At 36.0% G+C, this 27,466-nt stretch overlaps 2 protein-coding genes across 2 annotated transcripts; one reads left to right on the forward strand and one right to left on the reverse strand.

Annotated features, from left to right (window-relative positions):
* Nucleotides 1–382: 382 nt before the first annotated feature.
* Nucleotides 383–4,979, forward strand: LOC107705778 (uncharacterized). Its single transcript, XM_016509228.1, has 7 exons — nucleotides 383–529; nucleotides 1,421–1,547; nucleotides 1,652–1,745; nucleotides 1,836–1,963; nucleotides 2,636–2,778; nucleotides 3,503–3,700; nucleotides 4,667–4,979. The coding sequence occupies exons 1-7, from the start codon at nucleotides 519–521 to the stop codon at nucleotides 4,776–4,778; spliced, it is 813 nt and encodes a 270-aa protein (XP_016364714.1). The 5' UTR covers nucleotides 383–518; the 3' UTR covers nucleotides 4,779–4,979.
* A 5,530-nt stretch (nucleotides 4,980–10,509) lies between these two features.
* Nucleotides 10,510–27,246, reverse strand: LOC107705760 (Golgi integral membrane protein 4-like). Its single transcript, XM_016509215.1, has 13 exons — nucleotides 26,674–27,246; nucleotides 22,800–22,874; nucleotides 21,518–21,519; nucleotides 21,345–21,428; nucleotides 17,511–17,666; nucleotides 17,176–17,415; nucleotides 14,944–15,200; nucleotides 13,884–13,960; nucleotides 13,695–13,759; nucleotides 13,316–13,504; nucleotides 13,058–13,126; nucleotides 12,882–12,968; nucleotides 10,510–11,491 (listed from the first exon to the last, which is right to left on the reverse strand). Exons 1-13 carry the CDS (start codon nucleotides 26,858–26,860, stop codon nucleotides 11,351–11,353), a joined length of 1,629 nt encoding a protein of 542 aa, XP_016364701.1. The 5' UTR covers nucleotides 26,861–27,246; the 3' UTR covers nucleotides 10,510–11,350.
* Between the last annotated feature and the right edge of the window lie 220 nt (nucleotides 27,247–27,466).

Consider the following 27,466-nt stretch of genomic DNA (forward strand, 5'->3'; position numbering starts at 1 on the left):
GGATATTTATTTATTTATTTATTTATTTGGTGTGACTAATTGTAATAGCATATCCTATATAAATTCAAGTTTTGAGTTTTGCTTTTACTGAAAGAGATGTACATTCTTATTTATTATTCATTCATTCATTCATTTCAGTTCATTTAAATGGTCCTGTGGTGTGACATTCCTTTTCAAAAGTACAAAATGGTCTATCTCACAAAGCCTGCATGTACAATAACTATATGCTAATTATTTACAGCATAAACGGGGTACAGCTATATATTGACATTTCACAGCTATACTGCATTTTCCAAAAGTCACTGAAGTGCAACCTTAGACACACTGATGCCCTGACTGACCTCCGTGCGCAGAGCATTGAAACCGACGCTGCCGCGCGCATGCGCAGAGCTCACTCCCACCTGTCGCACTTGAGCACACATTCATCCAACATCAATGGGAAACCGCACTATATTCCTTTTAAGTAACTCACTTCACTGCGTGTCAAATGCCAAAGGGATCTGTCAGAACCAACGGACATGTCAGAAAGGTAGGAACAGTTTTGAAAAATATCTCCTAATATGGAGCACATTTGCCGTTTTATTTCTGAACACTGCCTGAAACCGAAAATAAACGCGTACTCATATGGCTTTTAATTTAGATTTCTCTACTTTAATCGTCTTTAGAAAACTGCTGATATACTTTTCTGCATAATTTATGGGAATTACCACTGGAACATGAAGATCGACCCTAATTTATTAATGGGTTAAAAATAAATTATTACGATATTGCCACAGTTATAAAGGCATTATATAAACGATTGCCGTGTTACAGCTGTTATATGTTATTGTAAACACTTTGTAAAATAATGTACATTTACAGGCAGCAGTTTCACATGACATACTACATAATCAATAGCCATTAACAGCGTTAAGATGTGAGCTGAAATTCTCAAATGTTCTGATATATTGTGCTCGGGTGTCGTGGGTGACTTTAATCCGGATCAGGGTGCAGAGTTCACGGTAATCTACACCAGAACCTCAGCCCAGCGGATGTAAGGACGCGCAGGCTCTCGTTACACACAGGCTGTGTCTCAAAACCTTCTGAGTGCCCTACATAGGCAGCACACTGTTTGCCTGCAACATTTTTGAGAGTCATATGATTAACATCTTGAATTTTATAAACATGTTCATGTAATATGTTACACTCTGCCTTCTAGATAGTCAGCTCACTAGGTTTTGAGATACAAACAAGGACTTGTCTCTATTTGTGCAAATTTTTGGTATTTAAATATTTGTATTTGGTTACACTCCATTATAAATGAACATTCACTAATAGCTAGAAATATATTGAAACTGTGATTAAAATACTTAAGATTTCAGCCTGTGATCTCCGTTAAGCATTAGGCCTCTGTAATGTTTGTTAATGGCTCTCGCTCTAGTTCCTCTGGAGTGAACACCAGCAGTGAAAGTTTCCCCAAGTCTCACTCGCACTACTCTGAGTTAAGCGACACACACACTCCTTTCTCTGTGGAACTGACTCCAGACTCTGGCATTGTTGCCACTCCAGTAAGTCGATTCAAAGTCATTCATGAAGTGTCGCGTGTGGTTTGATTGACAGCTCACGTGTCTAAATGAACACTGAATGCTGTCATTGTGTTTGTTCCATGCAGTTGCCATCCAGTCGGTTCAGGTTTGCCTCGTGGCACTGGCTAGAGGAGCATGATGTGCGTGGAGACCAGCTCGCCTACCCCAGGGTCAGAGAGGGTAAGAGGTCATTCGGGGTCACCCTTCTTTTATATATTTTTTCAGTGTTACCATAATACAATCACAGAACACACATCAATCGTCAAACAGGGCCTGATGAAGACGAGCTGTCCGTTAACAGTGAAGACATATTTCTCAGAGGAGGCAGGAGGAAGAGGAGGGAGGATGAAGGACAGAAATGGGAGGAGAGACTCCAGGAGAACTGGGAGAACTGTGTGGTGAGACACCAAGCTATCTATCTATCTATCTATCCATCCATCCATCCATCCATCCATCCATCATCTATCCATCCATCCATCCATCCATCTATCTATCTGTCTATCTATCTATCTATCTATCTATGTTTTAAAGTAATTAATACTTTTATTCAGCAAGGATCAAACTGATCAAGTGTGACAGTAAAGGCATTTAAAATCGTACAAAAGAGTTCTATTAAAAATAAATAATGCTTTTTATTCATCAAAAATCCTAAATGAATGTGTCATGTATTTTCCACAAAGATATGAAGCAGCACAACAATTTTCAACATTGATAGTAATCAGAAATGTTTATTGAGCAGTAAATCAGCATATTAGAATGATTTCTGAAGATCATGTGACACTGAAGAATGGAGTAATGATGCTGAAAATTCAGCTTTGATCACAAGAATAAATTACTTTTTAAAATATACTCATTTAAATATATTCATATCTTCAAAAACAGTTATTTTAAATTGTAATAATATTTCACAATATTCCTGTTTTTACTGTATTCTTTAACAAATAAATGAAGACTTGGTGAGCATAAAAGCCTTTCAAAAACACAAAAAAATCGTATAGATCTCGATATCTGTCTAGCGACCAGCTGGTTATCTTCGTATTGCGTTTACGGTTCTGTCTCTGTGACCCCAGGTGCTGAACTTGTCTTATCAGGACTTAGGAGATCCGTACCAGCTGGAGAACTTCATCCGCATCCTGAGGAGACTGATCCGGGTGGAGCGTCTGCAGCTGGTGGATAACGCACTGAGAGATCTCAGTTCTGTCAGACTGCCAAGGTACCAAACTAACCTCTACACTATAACAACTGAAAGATGTTCTCATTTGAGTGCACATGAACATCATTCTGAATGCTGCTGACACTGTAAATGAGTTTAGATGGAGATCTGGTTTGTGGTCTGTGGACCATATAACACAAACTCCCTCTTGATCTTTCCATGGAGGCTGTCCTATTATATTGCATTGGTTGTTTTGTAACAGTATGTGTATGGCTGTGTAAAAAAACATGTAGTGCAACTTTAGCTGCGTGCTGTAATCTCATATGACGAGTTTATTTTACAGTAAGAAGGAAGCTGTTAATTATGTATTAGCATCAAACTCAGTGTTAAAAACAACCTTAATCACATTATTTTATTTGAATATGGGTCTTACTGATAGATGGTTAAATTTGCATTGCATTTGTAATTCTGTGAGGTTTTGTGGGGGAAAAAATGTCAAATTTCAGGATTTTTAAAATGTATTTATTTAATTGTCCTTCAGATATTCAGGACACATGTTGTGCTTTTTTCTTGCGAAAACTAAATATGAAAAATATATTTTTCTTAGTAAATGACAGTGGCTATTTGGACACTAGATAATTAGACATTAATCCTGCTTGCTTTACTGTTTTGTCATCTAGTGCAATGACAATAATACAGAGTTCAGTGTATATGAGGTAGAACATAATTTGTGACATATTACAATCACTAGCAAAACTTGATTGAGAATGCGCATTTGTTATAGATGTAAAATCCTGAATCTTCACCGGAACAACTTGACGTCCATTCGTCAGCTGCCAAAGGTTCCTGAGATCCAGCACTTGTGCCTGTCTGAAAACAGTATTTCCTCTCTGGGCGAACTGTCCCTGCTGAGGAGCACGCCGCTCCGATCTCTGACCCTCAAACGCAACCCCTGCCAGTTTCTGGAGGACTACCGCTCACGGTGAGAGGAATACAGAGCTAAATGAGGTTTCTTCAAGTTATACCCTTGTTAAAAAGAAGTATGTGTCAGCATGCTTTTAAAAAGAGTACTTATTACAGAAATATTATTTTTTTTAAATAACAAACTTAAGAGTGAACTGAATGTAATGCTTTCAGACACTTGATTGCATGCTATTAGCAATTAAAATAAAATGTCTAATAATTAAGTGTTTTTGACCCAAATTAAGTAGGACTTTAAGTACATCTTTCTATGTAATTTCTTCTGTTGTGTTGTGCTGTTCCAAACCTGTATGAATTTTCTTCTGTTGAACACAAAATAAGATATTTTGAAAAATGTTGGTAACCAAATAGCTGCTGGTATTTTGTTCCATACTATGGAAGTCAATGGCTATCGACAATATCGGAATATCTTTTATGTTTCACACAGTAACGTAACTCGTACAGGTTTGAGGGTGAGTGCATGATGACAGATTTTTCATTTTTGGGTGAACTATGTTTTTATGTTTGTAAAGAAACATAGCCATGAAAGTCTTCTCTAAGTACACTTAAGTTGCCATTTATTTAATTTATATTATATTATCTGCAAGTAGATTTTTTTAAATAAACTTTTAAGATTTGAAGTGCACTACATGTGCACATTCAATGCAGTTGAGTGCACTTTTTTCACAAGAGTATATAGAAGAACACCACTGAGCTTTTAATAACTTGCTGTCAAAAAGCAGACTGATTAAAACTAATCAGCCAATTACAGCTTTTAATTAATCTAAAAAGCCATACAGCGTCTGTCTCCAAAATCACATTATGGGACAATGTCCCAAGTTAATAGCGATGGCAGAAGATAATATCATGATTTACTAAAAAAAGAGCTGACCAAAAATGTAATAGATCTTTCCAAGGGTTCAAAGAGAGCCAGGAGAATAATTTCTAAGTCTGTCTAATCTAACCTTGAGATTCGTTTGCTCTGCAGTGTGTTCTCTTGTTTGCCAAAACTCCAAGTTCTGGATGGCATCCCAAAGCTACTGGAAGATTCCGTGCCTCCCTCTTCACTGGCAGCGTCCAGATTTTGTACCATTCTCTGATGTTGAAACAGCTGAACCTGAAGCCAAGATCCAGTGTACTGTACTGTCAGAGTGAACCGAAAGCTCCATAAATGCACTTGTATAATAGTTGTGTATATACTCATTTGAGCTGTTAAAAATATATTTATATGACTTATTAAAGCTATTTTTGTACCTTTACTTCACATTTCATGTACTCAAATAAACCTGCATTGACTTCAGACAGCAGCAGCCAAGATATAAATGAGAAAAGACTATTTATCTAACATTTTAACAGCTACTCACAGAATGGATCATAGGCATCTGTTCAGGTCACAGTATGTCTGCTGCATGTAATTCAGGCTATTTGGTTGCTCAATGACCAGCCAACCCTTTGTTCGGTTCACACTGTGTCCTGAGGACTGTTTTGACAGACAAGTCTGTTCTTGGGTGGTATCGCCTGATGCCCGGCTGACAGTGTGTGAAGAAGAAGCACAGAGATTAAATCAGATACAGTCATGTGACACTGTTAGTAGCAGATAACTGATGATGTCACAGCACACACGTGTTGGCTAAGCGTTTCATGTTCTCATGGACTGAACCATAGGAACAATATCTTAGACTGAAATTAAAACTGTATCAGTGGTTGGGTAGGAAAAATTTGGCCTTGTTTTGTACATCATGGTGGGACATTCTAAAACGCTTAGTGTGTTTTTAAAAGGCCAAACTCAGTAAACACATTATGAATAAAACATACTATGTACAGACAAGCAGATGAGCCCAGAATGCGAAGGCAATGTGTGTAATTACACGTTAAGGAAAATGCTTAACATGGCTTAATGATTTATTAATTATGATTTATTAATAATGTTTAAGTTTGGTATTTTTAAAAACACTGTTTTAATGCTATAAGCCACATTAAGCGTTTTCCTTATTACTGTTTTCTATGGGAGGAAAACGCTTAATGCGTAATTAAACACATTGCATTCGTATTATGGGCTCATATCTGCCTGTCTGTACATAGTATGATTTATTAATAATGTTTATTGAGTTTGGCATTTTTGAAAACACTGTTTTAATGCATTAAGCCATGTTAAGCGTTTTCCTTATGGGCATGGGCACTGTAAGGGGGGAGGAAGTTAGGACGATTCTAAGGGCCCGGCGTTAGAGGGGGCCCCCGAGGGGGGAACGGAGACCGCGCCCCCCCAAGACCGCGATTTTTACCAAGGGGGACACGAGTTCAGGGGGTTCAGAGTGTTCAGAGTGTTCGGGGGGCCCACAAACAATAGCGCCCCTGCTTATGGAAGAAAAACGCTTACGCATAACTAAACGCATTGCGTTCATTCTGAACTCATCTGCTTGTCTGTACATAGTATGCTTTATTAATAATGTGTTTACTGAGTTTGGTCATTTAAAAACACTGTTTTAATGCATTAAGCCACATTAAGCGTTTTTCTAATAACGGTTTTCGGCTTTGTTAACGGCTTTATTAAAGGGGTCATATGATGTTGCTAAAAAGAACATTATTTGGTGTATTTGGTGTAATGAAATGCGTTTATGCGGTTTAAGGTTTAAAAAACACATTATTTTCCACATACTGTACATTATTGTTTCTCCTCTATGCCCCGCCTTTCTGAAACGTGTCGATTTTTACAAAGCTCATCGGTCAGAAAAAGCGAGGTGTGCTGTGATTGGCCAGCTATCCAGTGCGTTGTGATTGGCCGAATACCTCAAGCGTGAGACGGAAATGTTACGCCCCTCACATACCGTGTCCGGCCGGAGCGACGAGACATAAACATTAAAACCCATTACAAACGAGGCATTTGTTGCATACAGTGGGGACATAATTACGGATTATAAGGACTTATACTGTCTTTTTACGTGTTGCGTTGCATCGCGCCGTGTAAACATAAAACCATGTCTGCATTTGTGATCAGAGAAATGACAAACAACAAGTGCTAACGTTAATCCACACTGCCCAAAACTCGCGTTTGAATCATCAATGGCAAATCCTTTAAATGAAAACGTACTTACGTGTGTCCTCTTTTGGAAGACCAAACAAAGTAGTTTCGCTTTCACAACGAATCACACAGAACACAAACATCTTGACGTAGATATGTGGGGGCGTGTTAGAACGAGCCGTTTTAGGTAGGCGTGGTTGACTTAACTTTTATAAAGAATATCTCTTTGGATTTGAGACTTTAGTCTTTGCAACTTTACAGATCTTCTTTTTGCACCAAGAGCTTGTAACACTCCAAAGAGAAAGGAAAAATTTAAATCGCATCATATGACCCCTTTAATAATGTGTTTACTGAGTTTGGTCTTTAAAAAAAACAACGTTAAGCTTTTTTTTTACATTTTAGAATGTCTCGGTCATGGTTAAACATACAAAGTTTTAACATATATAATCAGGGTACAGATTATGTGTACAAATACAAGTTTTTTTTATTTTTTTATACATTTACTATTTTTATAGCTTTTATTTAAGTTTTACCAGCCGCAACCGCTAGCACAAATAAACCATGTACAGCAACAGTGCGCCATTTGTATCGTCCAGTCCAGAGCCGTTGAGAAAACGGTCGAGTCGAGTCAACATTTGTAGGCTACGTCTTGGTCATGCATACTAGTTTTGTATCAGATATAATAAGAGTACAAATCATGTGTAGGCTACATTTTTATCTGGGACGCATTGAGTGCGACATAAACCTTGATCAACTGCACACAGCGCTGCCCAAATAGTGACGTAGATATGTGGGGGTGTGTTAGAACGAGCCGTTTTAGGTAGGCGTATTCTTTTATAAAGAATATCTCTTTGGATTTGAGACTTTAGTCTTTGCAACTTTACAGATCTTCTTTATGCACCAAGAGCTTGTAACACTCCAAAGAGAAAGGAAAAATTTAAATCGCATCATATGACCCCTTTAATAATGTGTTTACTGAGTTTGGTCTTTAAAAAAAACAACGTTAAGCTTTTTTTTTACATTTTAGAATGTCTCGGTCATGGTTAAACATACAAAGTTTTAACATATATAATCAGGGTACAGATTATGTGTACAAATACAAGTTTTTTTTATTTTTTTATACATTTACTATTTTTATAGCTTTTATTTAAGTTTTACCAGCCGCAACCGCTAGCACAAATAAACCATGTACAGCAACAGTGCGCCATTTGTATCGTCCAGTCCAGAGCCGTTGAGAAAACGGTCGAGTCGAGTCAACATTTGTAGGCTACGTCTTGGTCATGCATACTAGTTTTGTATCAGATATAATAAGAGTACAAATCATGTGTAGGCTACATTTTAAAGTCCGCGTGAACCAGAGGTTGTTGCCGACTTTACTTCAGTGTTTACAAACATTAAAAAAAGGAGCAAGAAAAGTTATTTTTTCATGGTTTACCTGTCGCAACCACTTGCGCAATTAAATCGCAACCGCCTTATGTTTTGTTCGTGAATCTTTTAGATAATTGGCCTTTAGCTGACTGACCCGATAGCACACGTACATCTCGGAGACGTCTATTTGACATCTGCTTTTACATCTGGAAGACGTATTTTTAGAGTGTTTGCTCATCTGCAATAGGTAACCTAATAGGATGTTTCATATCAAATAGATGTCTTTAAGATGTTTATGATTTAGAATGTATGTAAAACTGACATCTTACAGGTGTTTGTCAGATGTTTGTACACAGCAGATGCTTTCCAGATCAAGCGATCTTTAACAGACATCTGGCAGGCGTACGTGCTATCTGGGATGCATTGAGTGCGACATAAACCTTGATCAACTGCACACAGCGCCGCCCAAATAGTGACGTAGATATGTGGGGGCGTGTTAGAACGAGCCGTTTTAGGTAGGCGTATTCTTTTATAACGAATATCTCTTTGGATTTGAGACTTTAGTCTTTGCAACTTTACAGATCTTCTTTATGCACCAAGAGCTTGTAACACTCCAAAGAGAAAGGAAAAATTGAAATCGCACCATATGACCCCTTTAAGGCAAAAATGCCAAAAAATAAATCTTTAAACTTCACGCACTGGCTATAGCCTATAACCACCGCATACAGTATGTTCACGGCTTTATACACATTCAGTAGCCATTCATGACCCGCCATTGTCCAGTGAAGTTCAGCTCATCCTTTCAGCGGCGATCACTAATTCATATGCGCTTCAGTGTTTTGTTTTAATTTTGGTGTCAATTTCAGCGCCGCTGAAACCCGAGCTGAGGAGACAGGAGAACAGAGAAACGAGAGATCTGACAAAATTATACAACTTATTAAATCTGTGAAGTGGCTTTGTTTGTCAGCAGAAAAACCCCGCTTCCCTACAGAGAGCTTTTTTTTTTTTTTACAGCGTTTCCAAAAGGACTCTTCACAGCTGCCTGACAAACAAAATGAACACAGTGCAGATATGCAGATATATATATATATATGTGTTGTCAAACGACCTATCGCAATTAATCACATCCAAAATAAAAGTTTTTGTTTACATAATATGTGTGTAGGCCTACTGTGTATATTTATTATCTATATATAAATACACACACATGCATGTACATATTTAAGAAAAATGTTATATTTCTATATTAAATATATTTATATATAATATAAATTATATAAATATATAAATGTAAATATTTTCAAAATATATACTATGTGTGTGTATATATATACATAATAAATATACACAGTACACACATATATTACATAAACAAAAACTTATTTTGGATGCGATTAATTGCTTGTCAGCACTAATATATATATATATATATATATATATATATATATATACACACATATAAAATCAATAACAGCAGAGGATACAGAGAGGCAGCGGTACACAAAATACAACATACAACCAATTTTTGTACTTTTTATGACTGGGAGGCAGAAAACAGTTTTTGGGATGACCTCAGTTTATCTTGTTGGACTATTTCATCTAAAGCTCTCATTCTTCTGACTGAACTGCAGAGCTGCAGCCTGAATCTACACGGTACCTCTGTGTCACTTACTGCAGCTTCTCATCAGTCTTCCAGGAACTGCAGGATGAAAGCAGTGTTATTTTGCTTTGGGTTCAATTTTACATTTATGTCAGACGAAGAGATTTTTCCTCTGCTCAAGGTCACCAAACATCAAAACATCAGTGTGCCCGCCAGACTTTATGCATGATTAAAAGAGGATGAGCATTAAATCCTTCACCAATTTTTATTCCGCTCACATGGCCATTATCAACAAAACGGCAAAAAAATTTATTTCTCACAAGTTATATTTGACTTCCTTTTACAAAACTCGGGAGAAAAAATCTATAGACATACAGATATTTATTTTAAATATAAAATATTAAAGCTGAACACTTAACAGGAAAGCTTGTTTATTACCAATATTACATCAGCTAATAAATCGAAAAATCCTATGCATCCCAGAAAAAAAAAAAAAGTGGCAAAAGATTATTTCATATTTTATAATGCATTAAAAAAAAAAAGTAAACAAGACAAAATAAATACAAATTTTCAATATTGTAGTGATTTAGCATACATTCAGAATAAATCATTTTGAGTAAGCTAATCCAGCAATTTTGTTTACTCCTCACATATTAAAAATTTTACATCTGAATATTGTCTCCTTTATTCTCATTTCAATGTGGCATTAATTTCTCTGCTGTCTGATGTCATGTTAAAGTCTAACAGTGACAATAAGACTTAGAGGACCAGGTCCAGTAGCACTAGTACCAGTTTATACTAGAATAGTAGTTGACAGATCAAAAACAAACAAACAAAAAAAAAATTATAAAAATGTGTTTCCATAGAGACATTCGACAAAGATTTCAGGAACTGATTCATCCTGGCAAACTAGGCAGCATTTTTTTCTTATAAACTCTACGAGGCACTTGGTGAAAAGCAGATGAATATCAGTATTTAACGGAATGATTTTGGTTCACATCTAGGCAGCATATAATTCAACTAAGGTAAATAAACACATACAGTAACTTTTAAAAACTTGAGCTTTCGACAGCTAGTTATCTGCTTGAATTACATGTAAACATTCATGTAGTGACATCTATTGACCCAAGCATCTTGCCAAACCCATCCTGAATTATTCATCAACAAGATGGATGAATTAACACCATAAGTTTGGGCGGGGCCAGGTGAGGATTCAATGCTGATTGGTGACTGCTGCCTGTCCATCAAAATCAGTCTTAACTATTAAAATAAGGCTGTTTCACTTCAAAGATGGAATATATCTTGCATGTGGAGCACAAGTAACCAAAAAATGGCACTTGGCAAAACTTTCAGCGCAAGAGTTTCTGGAGGTTAAAATCTGTGCTTTCAGATTCATCATCCAGTCGCAGAAATCAAACGCAAGATATAAGAGCATTTAAATGGAACTTATTCACAAGAAACTATAGACAGACGTACAGTAAAGGCAGACAGCAGGGCGTTTGGTCTGTAAGTGGTTGGGCGTTTTGGCGCATCTCGGTTTCAGAGTCACACAGACCGGAAGTGAAACTGGTTTACTATTCATCAGGACCCAACAGAGCCGTTTCTGGCACAATGTTTAAGAATATTGGGTGGGAAACCCAATCCAAACAGCTGGCAGCGATTGGCTGTCCTTCTTTTCAATCACCTCACATTTCTGCCCTGCGATTGGGCGGTTTATCACCGTTGCCGCCTTCTTCCTCCTCATCTTCTTCGTAGTTCTCCTCATTGGGATGTTGGGCGGGCTGATTATCCTGCTTCACCGCTACATCCTGATGTCTGGCCTCATCCTGGACAGACACACAGAAAGAAACAGAAAATATTCAAATATGGTTGCTTGCTACTAACCACTTCAAATTTCTGTTTAACTGAAAAAAATAAAGTGATGGGTTTGGACCAACATGAGGGTAAGTACATATTTTATGACATATTTTAAATATTGGGTGACCTTTCTGTTTAAATGTGCACAGATGTGAATAAACATTCCCTGAATCTAAGAGATGAGGTGAAAATGGAGGATGGACTCATGGCAGTAACTGACACCGTTGAGGACGCTGCAATCGATCGGACTCACCCAACTGTGGCGCTGCCAGCAGTCTACAGTTACAGCGGCAGCTTGTACAAAAGAATAAGTGAAAACGTACACACGTAAGCACTACATAACTATCTGTGATACATTGCAGCGACAGAGACCATAAAGGGTTTGAACAGTCTTGGAACAAACTGCTAATTTTTGATACGCTACAATAAGTTGGTAATTTATGTCATTAACAATTATATACAATCCTTGAAAGATAGTTATGTATTGGATGTATTTAAATAAACATATAACACCACTTAAAATTTTGAGGTTGGTAAGATTTTTTTATGTTTTTGAATGAAGTCTCTTATGCTCATCAAGGCTGCATTTATTTGCTCAAATACAGTAGAAGTGGTAATACTGTGAATTATTATAATTTAAATAACTGTCTTCTATTTTAATATAATTGCATACACTGGAATTTATTCCTGTGACGCGCAGCTGAATTTTCAGCATCATTACTCCAGTCTTCAGTGTCACATGATCCTTCAGAAATCATTCAAATATGCCGATTTGCTGCTCAAGAAATATTTATTATCATCAATGTTGAAAATCTTGTGATGCTTAATATTTGTGTGAAAACATATTTATTCGAGGATTTTATGATAATCGACTGTTCAAATTTTGAAACTGGTTACATTGTGAATATCTTTATTGTCACTTTCAATCAATTGAACGCATCCCTGCAGAAAACAAAATGTTTAAAAAAATCTTACTGACCCCAAATTTTTTAATATTAGCATATATACTGTAGAGTGAAAAAATGACACAATCAAAATAAATAAATATTAAATACAAAAAGTTCCTCAAACATACATAAACATTACTGGCAAACTTTCAGACCTTTACTGTCAAAGTGGGACATCTAGTACCCACAATAAATAAAATATTTATCCAGTTAAAAATATATGTAATGTAATCATGCATAATGTATATAATATGTGTTGTAATCAACATAACTCGAGAATTACTAGGTTGTTAAGGTGTGCTTTTATAATGCAGTTGCCTTGCATTGTTGCAAGGTGTAAATCTGATCACTTAGAAACCTAACAGGCAGCACACCTGTAATCAACAAGCCTTAAAATATAAATCCTTTGTACCTGTTCTCCATTCTCCTCATTATACGGGTCTCCCTCTTCCTCCCGCACCGCCTCACGCTTCTGATTATCTACCAGCTCATCCTGAGCCTGGAGAGAGAAAGCCATTACAGTTAGAGAACAAATAACAATTCTTATTTGTTTTAGGACTGTGCGTGCATTTGCATTTGTTATCCAACCTCATCATCTCCATCGTCCTGGTACTGCTCATCCAGAGCATCTTCCTGCTGGTCTGGGTTTCCAGCCATCTGCACAAAACGCACAAAACTCAGACTTTCTAAGCTGCATAATAAATAATGTCAACAACAGTGAAATTCTCAAACTAAATCAATGTATACTCCTCCTAAGTCCTTTCTTTTTATACAAAAAAGTGTGGAACTTCACCCACAAACAAATATCAATATTGCACCAAATGCATATTAAACACGGTGACTTACCACCAGCTGCTCATCGGCGGGCGGCTGGTGCTGATTCTCTACGACCAGGTGCATGTCAGGGTGGCTAACTGGTGCTGCCTCTTCCTCCTCCTCTTCCTCATGGGGCTGCTGCTGCTCCGCCTCCTCAAACTCATCTTCCCCCTGGTTGTTGGGGTCGTCCTCCGGATCCACATCTGCTTCTACAGGATGCTGTAAAATGAACGCATTTATCATCAGTACACACATGCACACACACTGGGTTAAAACAGAAATACAGTTAGTAATATATATATTTTAAAAAAATTTAATCAGTGTCCGTATTAAGGACCTAATCAAACCTAGCCCTATTTCTGAACACTGGTGCATGTATATGTGTTCACAATAACACAAGTTAACACACCTCATCTTCATGATGAACATGCTCTGCTTCATCTTGCCTCGGCTCCTCATGGTGCACATTCTCCTCTACAAATAACAGAGAAATACAAAAATATAAGGCAAAGATCTTAAAATTGCACCAAACATTGAAGAAGTCCCTTTTTTGAGTAAAAGTAGCACTGCTATGACACCAAAGCACATGAATTGTCACCTTTCTCCTCAGCTATCTGTGGCTCTTCTTCTCCCTGGACTATATCAGCATCCATGTTTTCATACTGTGCCTTTTTCCTGATTAATACAAAAAATAAAAGAACTTATCAAATAAGCCATTGCAGTTTCCTGGCTTGGATATTATCCGTGAAATGAACTGTAAAAAAGCCAGTGAACACACACGACCATTATTCATTAATGCAGAAAGATGCTTATTGGAAAAAATTTTTGTCGTTTTTGTTAAAAATTTATGTAATTATTTACTGATGATCATTTATTATTATTCATTTGGATCAAAGAGGAAAAGGGGTTTTCAGGCATCAAAACAATAAAAATTTAATATGGTTTTAATTTTTTTAAAATATACATTACAATGTGTCCTGTTTAATTAAATTTTTTTGAGAAAAACAATGACATACATTTCTACCATGATTTACAGAAGACACCCACTAAAATGTTATTTAGTGTAACAATAGTTTATCTACTAAAAATCCCGTCAGGCATATTTAGATCAAGAATCATTAGATGACATTAAAAAACTCAATATCTCAATATGCAGCCCCCAAAAACTAATAAATTGTCATTTTAAATCTTTACCAATCTTTGCAACTATCCGCCAAACCACTAGGTTTTACAATTTAAAATATAATGAAATTTAGTATGATCACTTTTTCTTTTATATATTTTATAAGCACAGGACAGAATAAGTATGTTATCATAAATGTATCTGTTGCATGAATGACGATGGAACTTTATTTCACCCATATTATGACATTTTGAAGTTATTTGAAAATTTAAAGTAGACACATTACTTGCATTTAATATACTTTTATGACTGTGAAATCACTTTTGTAAATTTTATTTGATGTGGCTACCAATATGAAACGTCTCGTCTTTGACCCACTTAATGTATATTATTTAAACAATAAATTGCTGTTGCAACCATTTCAGTGATTTGATGCCCACAATCCTTAATCTGCAACAAACCATCTCTCATAGCTTTTTTGCTTTATTTAAATATTCATAATAATAACTGCATAACTTAAGGGAGGGTGTCTGACCGGAGCATTTCTTGCCGGAGTTGTTGCTCTTTGAGATCAGCTTCTCTGTTCTGCTGTTCCTCTCTCTTTCTCTGCAGACGCAGCCTCTCCTCTCTCTCCTTCTGCTGCTCTAGCTGCTGTTTCTGCAGGGCCTCCTGACGCAGGTGCAGCTGTCTGCGCTCCTCCGCCAGCTGTGCAGCCAGACGCTGCTGCTCCTTCTGCTGTTCGTACGCTGACTTCACCCGCTCATGCTGCGCGTGAGCCTCAGTTGGCGCCACCTGGGGGAAGAACAGAAGCGCGAGGGCCTTACAGTGAGAAAGTGAATGCAGACTGAACTGAAGGACAATGCAGGAATGGAGTATTGGCATTGGTAGGTAACAGCTCAATATTCATAATAATAAGCATAAAAACATATAGCACACAAATATATTATAAACAGCATTATGTGGCTGCCTACCCTTTGGAACAGCACATTATGATGGCTAAAAATGTTGTCTGGGTAGGAAGCTCACTAGGCTACTGTACACTACCGTTCAAACCGTTTGGGGTTAGTATGTGTGTTTTTTTTGTTTTGTTTTTAAATTAATACTTTTATTCAGCAAGGGTGCATTAAATTGATCAAAAGAGATAATAAAGACATTTATGCTACAAAAGATAAAAACATAAAAACGTCATCATGATTTCCAAAAAAATGTTAAGCAGCATAACTGTTTTCAACATTGTTTCAACATACTTCTTAAAGCAACTTAGCATATTTGAATAATTTCTGAAGGATCACGTGACACTGTAGACTAGAGTAATGATGCTGAAAATACAGCTTTGCATTACAGGAATAAATCTTAATATATTTTCAGATAGTTAACAGTAATTTTAAATTATAGTAATATTTCACAATGTTACTGTTTTACTGTATTTTTGATCACATAAATGCAGCCTTGGAAAACAGAAGAGATTTCTTTCAAAACCCCAAGCTTTTGAACAGTTATGTAGGCATACAATTTTATTGGTCATTTTTATGATGAAGCGCTAAAAACAAACATGATTGAGGATTGTGGGCCAAAAGTGAATATCGTATTAAATTAAATGTTGCATTATATTGAAATCTACTTATATTCTGTACATTTTAGTAAAAAAATAAAACAAAAATTATTAAAGCAAAAAGACAAATTAGAAGCATAAATTAGAAATGCTTCAATGGCATGTTTTTCCTCAGTAATATTAGCTGAACTTAATTTAATTGAATATTAGAAATGTTGCCTTGGCAGCTAACTGAAAAAAAAAAAAAGAGTTCTAAAATAACTAAAATTAAAGCTGAAATAAAAAGACATGAAAGCTTAATAGAAATATAAAAAAACTAATAACTAATAAAAACTGCAAAAATACATCACACAAAATTACTAAAACAAACAAAAATTAAAAACTAAAAATAATTTACAATACTAATACTGAAATACCACCACTGCCAACCAGTGGACTGTTTACTTACTAATTATTACAAATGATCAGGTTATATTTCAAAGTATTTGCAAATGCATTCACACATGTCAGTTAATTCTTTGTTTTGTTTTTTGCCTATTTTCCCCCCTTTTGAAATTTAGGGTGCTTTCACACTTGGTTCGCTTGCCTGGTCCGAACCAGAGTTCGATTGCTCCCCCCTCCCCCTGCCCCCGCTGGACTGCGTTCATATTATTTTATTTGGGTCCGAACCGCGGTTCGTTTGCGTCATCAAGCCAGCAACTGTTTACCCCGTTGCTTAGTAACGACGGCGCAGGAGAAGGCAGCAAATGCATAACATTGCTCTCTGCACTTTTATATATTTACGTTTTTGAACCGTTCGTTTTGTTTACAAAGCTTCAGTACATAACGGCACTTAGGTCTGTCTTACGAATGTACTGCAAATGCTCTAAAAAACGCTGAAGGCGAACAGAAATGAGATATACAGCTCTCTGTTTGCAACGCCAACACATTTTTATTTGGTACGATTGCGTTCACATCAGCAGCAAACTGTACCGGAGTTCACATGAACCGTACCCCAGACCACCCTTTTTAAGCAGACTCTGTTACGGTTCGCGGGTGCGCACCCGAGTTCGGAAGACAGCATTCACATCATCCAAACGAACCGAACTCTGACGTCAATCGAACCCGGGTGCGCACCAAAAGTGCTAGTGTGAAAGCACCCTTAGCCAAATCAAAGGTCATTGTGGGCCCTGATTTGGGCATCCCTGCTCTAATGTTTGCTTTCGGAGTTCTGACCTCATGAGCGTGATGTTGCTCCCTCTCCAGCGCGTTTTCATCCGGTTGGTTGCCCTGTGGCTCCTCCTCCTCCACTTCATTATGCGCCACATCAAACTCCTCCTCCAGTTTCTGTGGCTGCCCGGCCTGCTCCATCTCCTCCTCTGCCAGCTCTCTCCTCCTCTCCTCAGCTCCTCCCATTTCTCCATCCTCCTCCCTGTGGTATGGCTGAGGCTTCTCAACCTCGTCATGTCTCCCCGCCTGACGAGATCCACATGAGACAGACCATTCAAACCAGTGACATGAGTGGAAAAAAACTCAGTTTTGAATGCATGATGGGTAAACAGCTTTAATACCTCTGGCTGAGCGTCCTGGCGTTGATGGAGCTCCTCTGCGTTCCCGTTCTGGATGGGCTGAGCGTCTACATGCGGCTGAGGCTGCCCTGCAGCATGTCTCAGACTGGGCATCTTATTGAGCGTTTCCTTCAGCTGTTTATATTCATCCACCTGAACCTGTAATCCATCGAGACCAACCACATTTAGTACAACATCACACATTAGAATGAAGGCCTCATATACACTGGCGAAATGTTTGGAGGTTAAGTGAAACAGGCAACAAACGCAGCAAGCTGAAATCAAGAACCTGACACAAAGCAGAAGAGAAAGATAGATTAAAGACCATTATCAGTGAAAGACACCAAGAACAGAAAGAAAACCAGAGCAATTTATAGAAATAATTATTTAAATAATTCATTGAGAACTTAAAGCGAACTGTACTTAACACTAGAAAACAACATTCCATGGTTTTAAATGTATTTACTTATTTATTTTTGTGATTAAATATGTGATGCATATTTAAATCAATTAATATTTATATTACGATTTTAAAATAATGTTTTAAAAATAACCCAAAAACCTTTAAAAAAGTATATTTTAGTATGTTTTCAATTACTTAAAAAAAATTATATTGAAAAAATACTAGAAAACTAAATGTTTTTAATATTTAAATTAATTATTTAAAAAATATTTAATCATTTAATATTTATACTTTTTAAAATGAAAGAGTGTGTTCAAAAGCCTATTATTTAGATTTTGTTTAATTTAGAAAATATTACAAAAACTAAATGGTTTTAATTTATTTCTTGTAGTTATTTATTTATAATAACATTTTAATTTAATTAAAAGAGTGTGTTCAAAAGCATATTTAGAAAGCAGCATTTATTTAATTGCAAAAATGCAATATATATATATATATATATATAATTTTTGGTTTTCTGGTGTTCAGTGCTACTAGCATATTTGCAGTGTTCATTTTCAATATTCAATAGCATATTTTTTGCACTGGTTTCAAAATTAGAATTAATTTAATTTAAATGTAAAAGTCTGAAAAGATTCAGGCTTGCACATATTAAACATTAAAAAAAGATGCAATGCTACATCTCACTGACACCAAACTTTCCAAGTTCTTGTGCATCAAATAAACAATCATGACATGCAACGTTTGAATAGATGCAAAAACAAATTAGAGGGAAGAAGAGCTACACATTAAGTAAATAACAACTAAAATTGTGTGCGTGTTATTCAAACAACGCTAATGTATGTCAAAATGTCATTCTTTTAAACCACACTAATGTTTTATCACCCTCAATTCTTATCCAAATATTCGTAATTCGTTATATCCTAATCTAACCTTTCTTTCACCCAGTTCTCCTTCACTAGGGTATACTGTTTTTTCTTTTCTGGTAAAATGCCAAGTGTTAGCAGCATATGGAAGGAAAATAACACGCTGGGTGTGTGGGTTTGAAAGGAGAACAAGTGCAAACACACACACGTTAAACCCACAGCCTCCCAGCATCCTTCCCTATCATCCTGAGAAAGCAGATAGTGATAGTCCTAATTAACGAGCATCTGTACATCTGCTTTCACAAAGCTGCAGAGACGGAGCGAGTAAACAGCAAGTACAACATGTTTGCTTATCAGAGTCATGCACATTTTAGCATACTAAACCAGGGCAAGAAGTTCTGTAGAAACGAGTGAAAGAAAGAGAGTGTGTGCGAGAGATCACAATGGCCTTGTGGAATGCGACCGGACTTGAAATACAGGCTTAGGCCTGTTTGACACAGCTCAAGCAAGCAGCGCTGCAGTCTAACTGCATCAGCAGGATCAGGTGCTGCTTTCACACTGACAGCATTTTTTCTGTATAATTGATATGCGGTGCTATGCAGAAAATAAAATGATTTCTGGGTTAACATATTAGCTCTGATTCAAAACCTAGTGAGTTGCCTTGCTGCCTAAATAGGCAACATCCTAGTTGCCAAAGAACCTCATAGGCAACTGATCTGGGACGAAGCCATACAAATAAAATCTCTCATGCAAATTGCACAGGAAATGCAACTTAATTGTTGCAGCCTACAATAAATGTCAATAGAGTTTGGTATATGTTGTTAAGTATGAAAATACATAGCACACACAAATATTGTGTAAATAAATAAATAAATATATACAATTTACAATTTAACTATTTGGATATTTATTTGGATAGGGACAGTACAAAAATCATGATTCCAGTCAAAACAAAACAAAACAAAAAAAAAGGCTGAAAAATACGCACTGGAGATAAATAGTATAGCATATGTTCAGCATCTCATATTTATTACAATAAATATGAGATGCTGAACATATGCTATACTATTTCTTTTAAAACTAAAATAGATAATAAACAGTTATTATAGTCAACTAAAACCATCAAGAAAATGCATTGTACGTAATACTATAAAATAAATAAACATAAAACATAAATAAAATAAAAAATAAATGTTAACTGAAATAAAATAAAAGGTTTTTTATTCATTTCTCATTTAATTTAGTTTAACTTGATGTAGTAAAATAACTAAAACAGAAATAAAAATGTAAAAAAATACAATTATATAACCCAAATGAACAAAATGAATAAAACATTAACTAAAATTAAAATGAAAACTGAAAAAATAAAAACCGATATTAATAAAAAAAATACTTCTAAAAATTACAATAGTATCTTAATGACACTAAAATAACATTATAATAAAAGTTTGTTAATTTAAAATTTCAATAAAATGATATAAAATTATTATGTGTATGTTTGTACAAAAAATACAATATTTTACATTTGGATCAATGATAATTAAATTGCACCATACAAAGCGTGCAAATAATTTTACTTTTATTAAATATATTGCGTGTAGACTAGGGCTGTGCGATTAATCGAAATCGAATCGAAATCGCGATTTGAGACGTTGCGATTTCCTAATCGCAAAGCCTGCGATATGGACGCGATATTACTTTGTTCCAGAGCATATGCATGACTGCCAGCCTTGAGTTGCAGTCTTACTAACCAATAGAGTGAGCGCACCTCCGTTCTCCCCAATCAGCACTGCTCTAGCCAACTGCCTAAACACCCACCATTTAAAAAAAAACAAAAAACAAAAACAAACAGAAAGCGGGAGAGAGACAGAGTGGGATTATGGCGTCTACTGGGTCAGATCGATAGTTAGGCAAATTAAAACTAAAGAAAAACGTATGCAACTTAAGCTTCGAAATGACAGACAACAAACAAAAAAGGTAATTTCCAAGAGCTGCGTCACAGCGCATATCAAAAGCTCCCGTATCGGTTCTGTTTTCAGTACTGGAGAATAAAAGATACATTCTTAGATGTTTTTGTTAGTACATGAACGTTATAATCGCAATTTGATATTTTCCCCCAAATCGCACAGCCCTAGTGTAGACTTGACCAAAATATGTGTGGTATAATGCAAGTGGCAACTATAAAGGTAGGCTAATTATTCAAGTGCAAAACATTGGAAATGATCGCGCTGGTAAGTAGGTTTACGGCTCATGTTCACCATATTTTCTGCTAAGTTTAGCAAATAATTTTCTGTGCAGCAAAAACAGGTTCAGTCCTGAAATGCTACTTTCAGCTATGAATCTGATACACAGCATTGTATTGCTTACATAGACTACTGGAACCTGTTAATATGGGTGCAGAAATAAATATACACCATTTGCAAGCTGCTTACATGAGCTGTGTGAAATTGAACTAGTATTTCCCACAGGATGTGCTCTGCACAGTGTTTGATCGGTCAGTAGGATGCATGCACAGCAAACACATACCCCACCTGATTAAAGCACATTTACACACACACCCACCCTAACCTGGGCCGCAGCTAGTGCACTCTTGTGGTCTTCCAGGGTCAACACAAGCTGGTCATGGGCAGATTTTAAGTTCTTGTGCTGTTGCTACAAGAAGGACCATCACAGGCAATGCTCAGTTACAAGCATTCAGGACAACCACTCTGAATATTTGTATGGATAGTGTGTATAAATACAACTGAATGATGTGCAAAAAGACGGATCAAGGAAACATGGACCATAAATAAATATCAATATAATATAAATTCCAATCGGGTGAATTTCATGAAAATCGTCAAAAACATTTTTTCAGGTCATTTCCCCCAAAAACCAAAAGAACAATATATAGATGTTGCAAAAAGAAAAAAAAAGTCTTTGAAAAACAGTTATATTTTTTTGCAATGTGAAAATATTTCATAATCATAACAATTAAGCACAATTCCTCCCTAATTTGTAATATATTAAAATAATCAAATATTATTTAAATTGGTAAGTAATTGTAATTGTTTAATTATAAGCATAGTAACATCATTGTAATATTTGATGTACTGATTTAATTTAAAATGTTTTAAACAAATAAATATAATAATTATTTATTTAATATTATAATATTTAAATATTTTTACTACACATTTTAATTAATAAATATACAGTAATAAAAAAAATAAACTGAACTATTAATTTTTATACTGATCTGCTTTAAACGTGCAACAAATTAAAAATTCCTAATGGTCCTTAAAAAAAGATTCAGCTTCTTCATACTACTCTTCATACTTACATATTTTCTAATTTTATTTGATTTATTTATTCTTTTTTTTTTTTTTTTTTTTTTTTTTTGGTTTTTTTTTTTTTTTTTTTTTTGGGAAGAAGCTACATAAGATATTTGCAAGTTTCCCAGAAGACAAAATAAGTACAATTTATACCGATCATCCTGCTTATGGACCCATTTCGTTCTCATAGTTGGGTAAACATTCATAGTGTTGAACAGAAACTACAACAAATCATTTTTCATCGTGTCCCCGTTTACCCCAACAGAAAAAAAAAAAAAATCCTCAAGTGTTTCCTTGCCTTTCCAAAACTTACATCAAAGTGTTATTAATTTACAAAACATTTTACAAAAAAATTGCAAATATGAAAAAAAATAACCTTTGCTTTTATATAGTTAATAATTATGTTAATTGTGGAAATGCATCATCACAGTTGGTGAAAATGGTCCATTAAGGGTAGTAATAAATAGCTTTTTTGGCTTCTGATCGCAAATGTAGCCAAACTTTGGAGCACTTAGATTAGCGAGCAAGGTCCTGGCAGTTCGCTAGGTCCGGTCCTCACAGATGAAGAAAAAAAAAGCGCATATAAAAAACCTGACCTTAAGTATCCGTTTCTGGAATCGGAATCGATTTTCGATTCTCAACCCTACAAGCTACAAGATGTCATTATACTTCAGAATTTCCTCTGTCATATATTATAAACATAACTTGCCGTCTTTGGCTTTTTTATGCTCCAGCCGCTCCTTCTGAAGAGACTTCTCCAACTTGGAGCGATGCTCGTACACAACTGAGAGGAAGAAAGAGAGAGAGAATAAGATTTGGTATTGGTGTGCTGACATACAGCTATACTCAAACTTCAGTGTAAAAGGCAACTTTTTAGCAACACTGTTCTGTGTTTTACTGTGCTGGAAGGCATTGTAACCAGAGAAGTTGCATCTCTAAATTCATCCTCTAATGCAGCGCAGCTACAGCCATCAAGCACTGCTTATGTAACACTCATTCACCACCTTCATCAATACAATCAAGATAATAGCTGTCAGATTTCTTATCACCAGGTGTGGATAGCATTGATGTTTAAATGCATCCAACAGTTTTGTGCAATAAAAGGTTATTAGATATTCTTTGGTTATCTTTTAGCTACAGTTGGTGTTATTTTTTTACCCGCTTGTCTATGCAAAACTGCAAACAAATATGTTTGGCTGTCGTGTCATATCATGTGTAATTTTTTATATAGCACCATGAGTGTTGTGTTTTTGAGATGGAGTCTCTTGAAACCTTTGTGTTGTGCACTAGGTGCTATTTTTGAACACAATAATGTGTTCTATGTGAATAGAACACTAAATCAGTTGAATTATGCCACTTAAAAGTTTTGAAAAAGTTTCCATTTTGAAAAAAAAAAATAAATAAATAAATCCATCAAGGCATTTTAACTTCAAGCTGTTGCTTCTGACCAAAATGCCAGTCTATAATTCATAATAGCACTTCCTCCGTAAAAAAAAAAAAAAAAAGGTCCATCTCCTGTTGTCCTCCACCCACATATTTGTTTAGTACAGTTTTTGCTTGTAAATGATTCTGTGCATATATCTCTCCTGATTCAGACAAGATTACTTTTTCATTGGAGTAAACAAAATTATGGACAGAAGACTCATATTTTAGCAGTAAGCAATGATTTGAAGTTAGAAATGCTTTAATGATGGATTTGTTTCTTACAAAAATGCAGTTCTTCTCTTCACAAGGCATTAATTGATGGACTGTGGTGTGGATTACTGTGATGTTTTTATCAGCTGTTTGGACTCTCATTCTGACGGCACCCATTCACTGCAGAGGATCCATTGGTGATCAAGTGATGTAAATTAATGCTAAATTTCGCCAAATCTGTCCTGATGAAGAAACAAACTCATCTGCATCTTGGATGGCCTGGGTACATTTTCAGCCAATTTTCATCTATTCCTTTAATTATACACGAAAATACATTTTGCAAAAACATTAACACCAAAAACATCTGTGTGAATGTGTATGGCTGTAGTGGCCATATTAAAAAATTTTTTTAATTTTAATTATTTATTTTAAATTTTGCAATGCAAATAATGATTTATAATAATGATACTGTGCAAACTATAAAGTGCAGCATCTGTTAACATGCAAATAACGTGCTAAAAATAACACAAATTTTAAAAAAAAAGAGTAAAGAATCTAGATACCCCACAAGCAGAAGCTTTTGCAGAATCACAGTCAGAAAGTAAAGTGAGCTGAGCTATTTTTGAAGACTTTCTCCACTATGTGATCCACTGACCCGTTGAGTGACACATTCGACCCTCTTAATTTCTCTCTAATGGCATCAGAATGAAAGGTTGCCCCTGCTGCTCTCAGAGTGCACTGACTTTTTATACGTAACATGAGCTGTGTATGTGCACAGCAGCCTTCCTCCGAAATCTGAAATGCCACAGGAAATGAAGCCTGACTGAGCCTTCCCTCCCCATATTTGTGTTTGTCCAGCAGTGTAGGTTGCTTCTCGAAAAGTGATGTCATGGTCTGCGTCCTCCGACCCCTTGTGCCTGGTCTTGTATCCTCCCATTACAATCATCATTACATTACTGACACATCAAGTACTGATTATACTGATTAAAGAGGCTGTGCAGTGATTATGACTTGAAGGCAGTAATCACAGTTGACTCTCAAACACAGTCTCAACATAAGACCTCCTAGTGGTACAATAAAGATAAAACCGTTTGTGTGATGGGAAGCACATATGCTCAGGACGTAAAAGACCCGTGAGGTTAAAGATCTCACGTGCCAAAGCCCATAATAAAAATCTATAATATATATTTTTTTTTTATTTAAATTTTAAAATATAAATAAGTATTAAAAATTACTGTTATAAATTATTATGCATAATTTAGCATAATGAATTCTATAATAATTACACATCTTAAATTATAAAAGTCTTTATAGCAGGAAAATAAACAAATAAAAATAAAATGTTAAATTTTATTTAATATTTACATTTTTGTTTAACAAATATAAAACAGCTTCTAGAAATAACTGTTATTTACATGTTGTTGACATGACAAATATGAACTATATAAATATAGAAACATTTATTTAAAATCACTTTGTAATTATAATTATATAATTATTCTAAAATTAAATACTAAATGTGTGTGTGTGTGTGTGTGTGTGTACCTGTTTTTCTATTCTGGTGGGGACGTAAACCTGAATACACACTGACTCATGGGGACTCGTGTCACGGTGGGGACCTAAATTGAGGTCCCCACGGGTAAACAAGCTAATAAATCACACAGAATGAAGTTTTTTGAAAATCTAAAAATGCAGAAAGTTTCCTGTGAGGGGTAGGTTTAGGTGTAGGGTTGGTGTAGGGCAATAGAATATATGGTCTGTACAGTAGAAGAACCATTACGCCTATGGAGAGTCCCCACAAGGATAGCAAACCAGACATATGTGTGTGTGTGTGTGTGTGTGTGTGTGTGTGTGTTCTTGGGGTAAAAGAATTACAAATTTAACAGATTTACAATTTTATTTTTTATCATATTACCTGTTCAAATCTTATTATTGAGCCTTGAGCATTTATGGCAAAGCAACAAAACTATAGTTTACTCTCCAGCAGTTTAACATTGATCTGCTTGTGATCTAAAGACAAAGGCCATTTTTCTTCATGCCCTTTCAGCAGCAAGCATACTGAGCTTGGATGGGCAGACAAACAGAGAAGCCCGTCTCTGTGGGACAATAGAATGAAAGCCTGTGATTTTAGGCACAGGTTGAAACAAGCTAGCTGCCAACTAAATGTTCTGCATAAAAATGTGCATCTTCAGCGGCAGCTGCCTGCAGGGAATCACTGCAGTAGCTACACACAAAAAAAAAAACAAGCAAACATTTCTAACTTTTTTTTTTCTTGATCAGTTTCAAATACACCTCATTGTGTGTCAATTGCAACAGAGATGAATTTGCAGCAAAATATGACTTTGCAACAACCTGCAGCAATGCATTTCTTTAAATATGCGTCATGCAAAAGATTAAATTTGTGCATTGCCATATGGAATCATTTTATATGGTTTGAACTCACAATACTTTGGTTATCTTTTAAAAGTGTGCAACGTCCACCCCTGCACTCTACTAAACTCCATTCTAAAGATAAATGTGGAAAACATACAAAAAAGTGTCAGCAAGTTGTGGACAACTTGTGGATTAATTATTTTATGTGATTTGAACAGACTTTTCGGTTACCAACCTAGAGCTTTCTCAACCACTAGACAACACCACCCCATTCTATGAACAGGTCTTGACACTTTCAGAAACGTGAGAGAAGTCAGTCAGTATGCAGTATGCACTATGCACTCAAAAATGTCATCTATCCTGTCATGTGACATTCCATTCTTTTATGTGATTTAACGTTACACCTAAAACTTTTGATGACCTCTCTAGAGCTTTAACCACTAAATCACAACACCACAATCAAAGAACCAACAGGACGGTCACTCACAGTAAATAATGTTTCAGAGCTCGCTGGCCAAAAAAGTTTATAGAATGCGTCTTGCGCCGTGACGTCATCGCGACGACGTGCGCTTTACCTTGAAGCTGAGCGGAAAGAGACTCCTGGTGCTGCTGGTATTTCACAGCCATCTCTTCTGTCCTCTTCAGCTGTTTGTGCATCTCGTAAGAAAACATCCCACCATAGATCATCCCAAACACCACCGTGACCAGCAGCAGAGACTGGAAAATCTTCTTCTGCTTCCTGGAGCACACGCCGTTGCCCATGTTCCCTCCTCTCCTGGATTCCACAGAAACTTTCCCGGGAATGATTTTCTCTTCACTCTAAAGTATAGAAACAACTCCGTCCTCTCCGAGATTCCTCATGAAACATTCTATTCATGGACAGCTGCTCGTACGACTTGTGTATCTGAAATGTTTACAAAAGTCTCACGTTTCGCCAAGTTTTCCAAAGACATTCAACAGATTAAAAAAAAGTGACGAGTACGGTTGTAGTCGGTCCTCGTGCTTAGTCGAAGCTCTGTTGAGTTTTTTTACATAATGAAAAGCAGTCTTTTTACTAATTATCTGAAGTTTAGAGCGGCCTAATCGCACCTTTCGTTACGTGTCACCTAGAGCTGCAGCAGATCATCCAGCGATGAAGCTGAAGGAAATCCCGCCCATCACAAACAGTTGGTTGCTGTGATTGGTCAAGGTTCATGTCAATCAAAAAAGATTCGCTCTGATGGGAGGGGCGTGTGCCTGAGAATGTCTCCAAAAATGTGTAGAAGGCGAGGAAATTCGCAGTCTGGATCATATTTTCAAATGCAGATGAAAAACTTTTTTTTTTAAACTGTCAAAAATGGCATTAAGTTTTGAACACCGTTTATTTTG

This window comes from Sinocyclocheilus rhinocerous, unplaced genomic scaffold (assembly GCF_001515625.1).
Source record: "Sinocyclocheilus rhinocerous isolate Xijiao unplaced genomic scaffold, SAMN03320098_v1.1 scaffold834, whole genome shotgun sequence".
Taxonomy (NCBI): Eukaryota; Metazoa; Chordata; class Actinopteri; order Cypriniformes; family Cyprinidae; genus Sinocyclocheilus; species Sinocyclocheilus rhinocerous.

What these genes read in the sequence shown, in the direction of transcription:
- LOC107705778 (XM_016509228.1), top strand. An exon ending in AGAACTGGGAGAACTGTGTG is followed by an intron (nt 1,964 to 2,635) that starts GTGAGACACCAA and finishes CTGTGACCCCAG; the next exon opens with GTGCTGAACTTGTCTTATCA. An exon ending in CTGGAGGACTACCGCTCACG is followed by an intron (nt 3,701 to 4,666) that starts GTGAGAGGAATA and finishes TTTGCTCTGCAG; the next exon opens with TGTGTTCTCTTGTTTGCCAA.
- LOC107705760 (XM_016509215.1), bottom strand. Translation starts at nt 26,860, where the DNA reads ATGGGCAACGGCGTGTGCTCCAGGAAGCAGAAGAAGATTTTCCAGTCT. An exon ending in AGCAACATCACGCTCATGAG is followed by an intron (nt 15,201 to 17,175) that starts GTCAGAACTCCG and finishes TTCTTCCCCCAG; the next exon opens with GTGGCGCCAACTGAGGCTCA. An exon ending in ATGAGGAGAATGGAGAACAG is followed by an intron (nt 11,492 to 12,881) that starts GTACAAAGGATT and finishes GTGTCTGTCCAG; the next exon opens with GATGAGGCCAGACATCAGGA.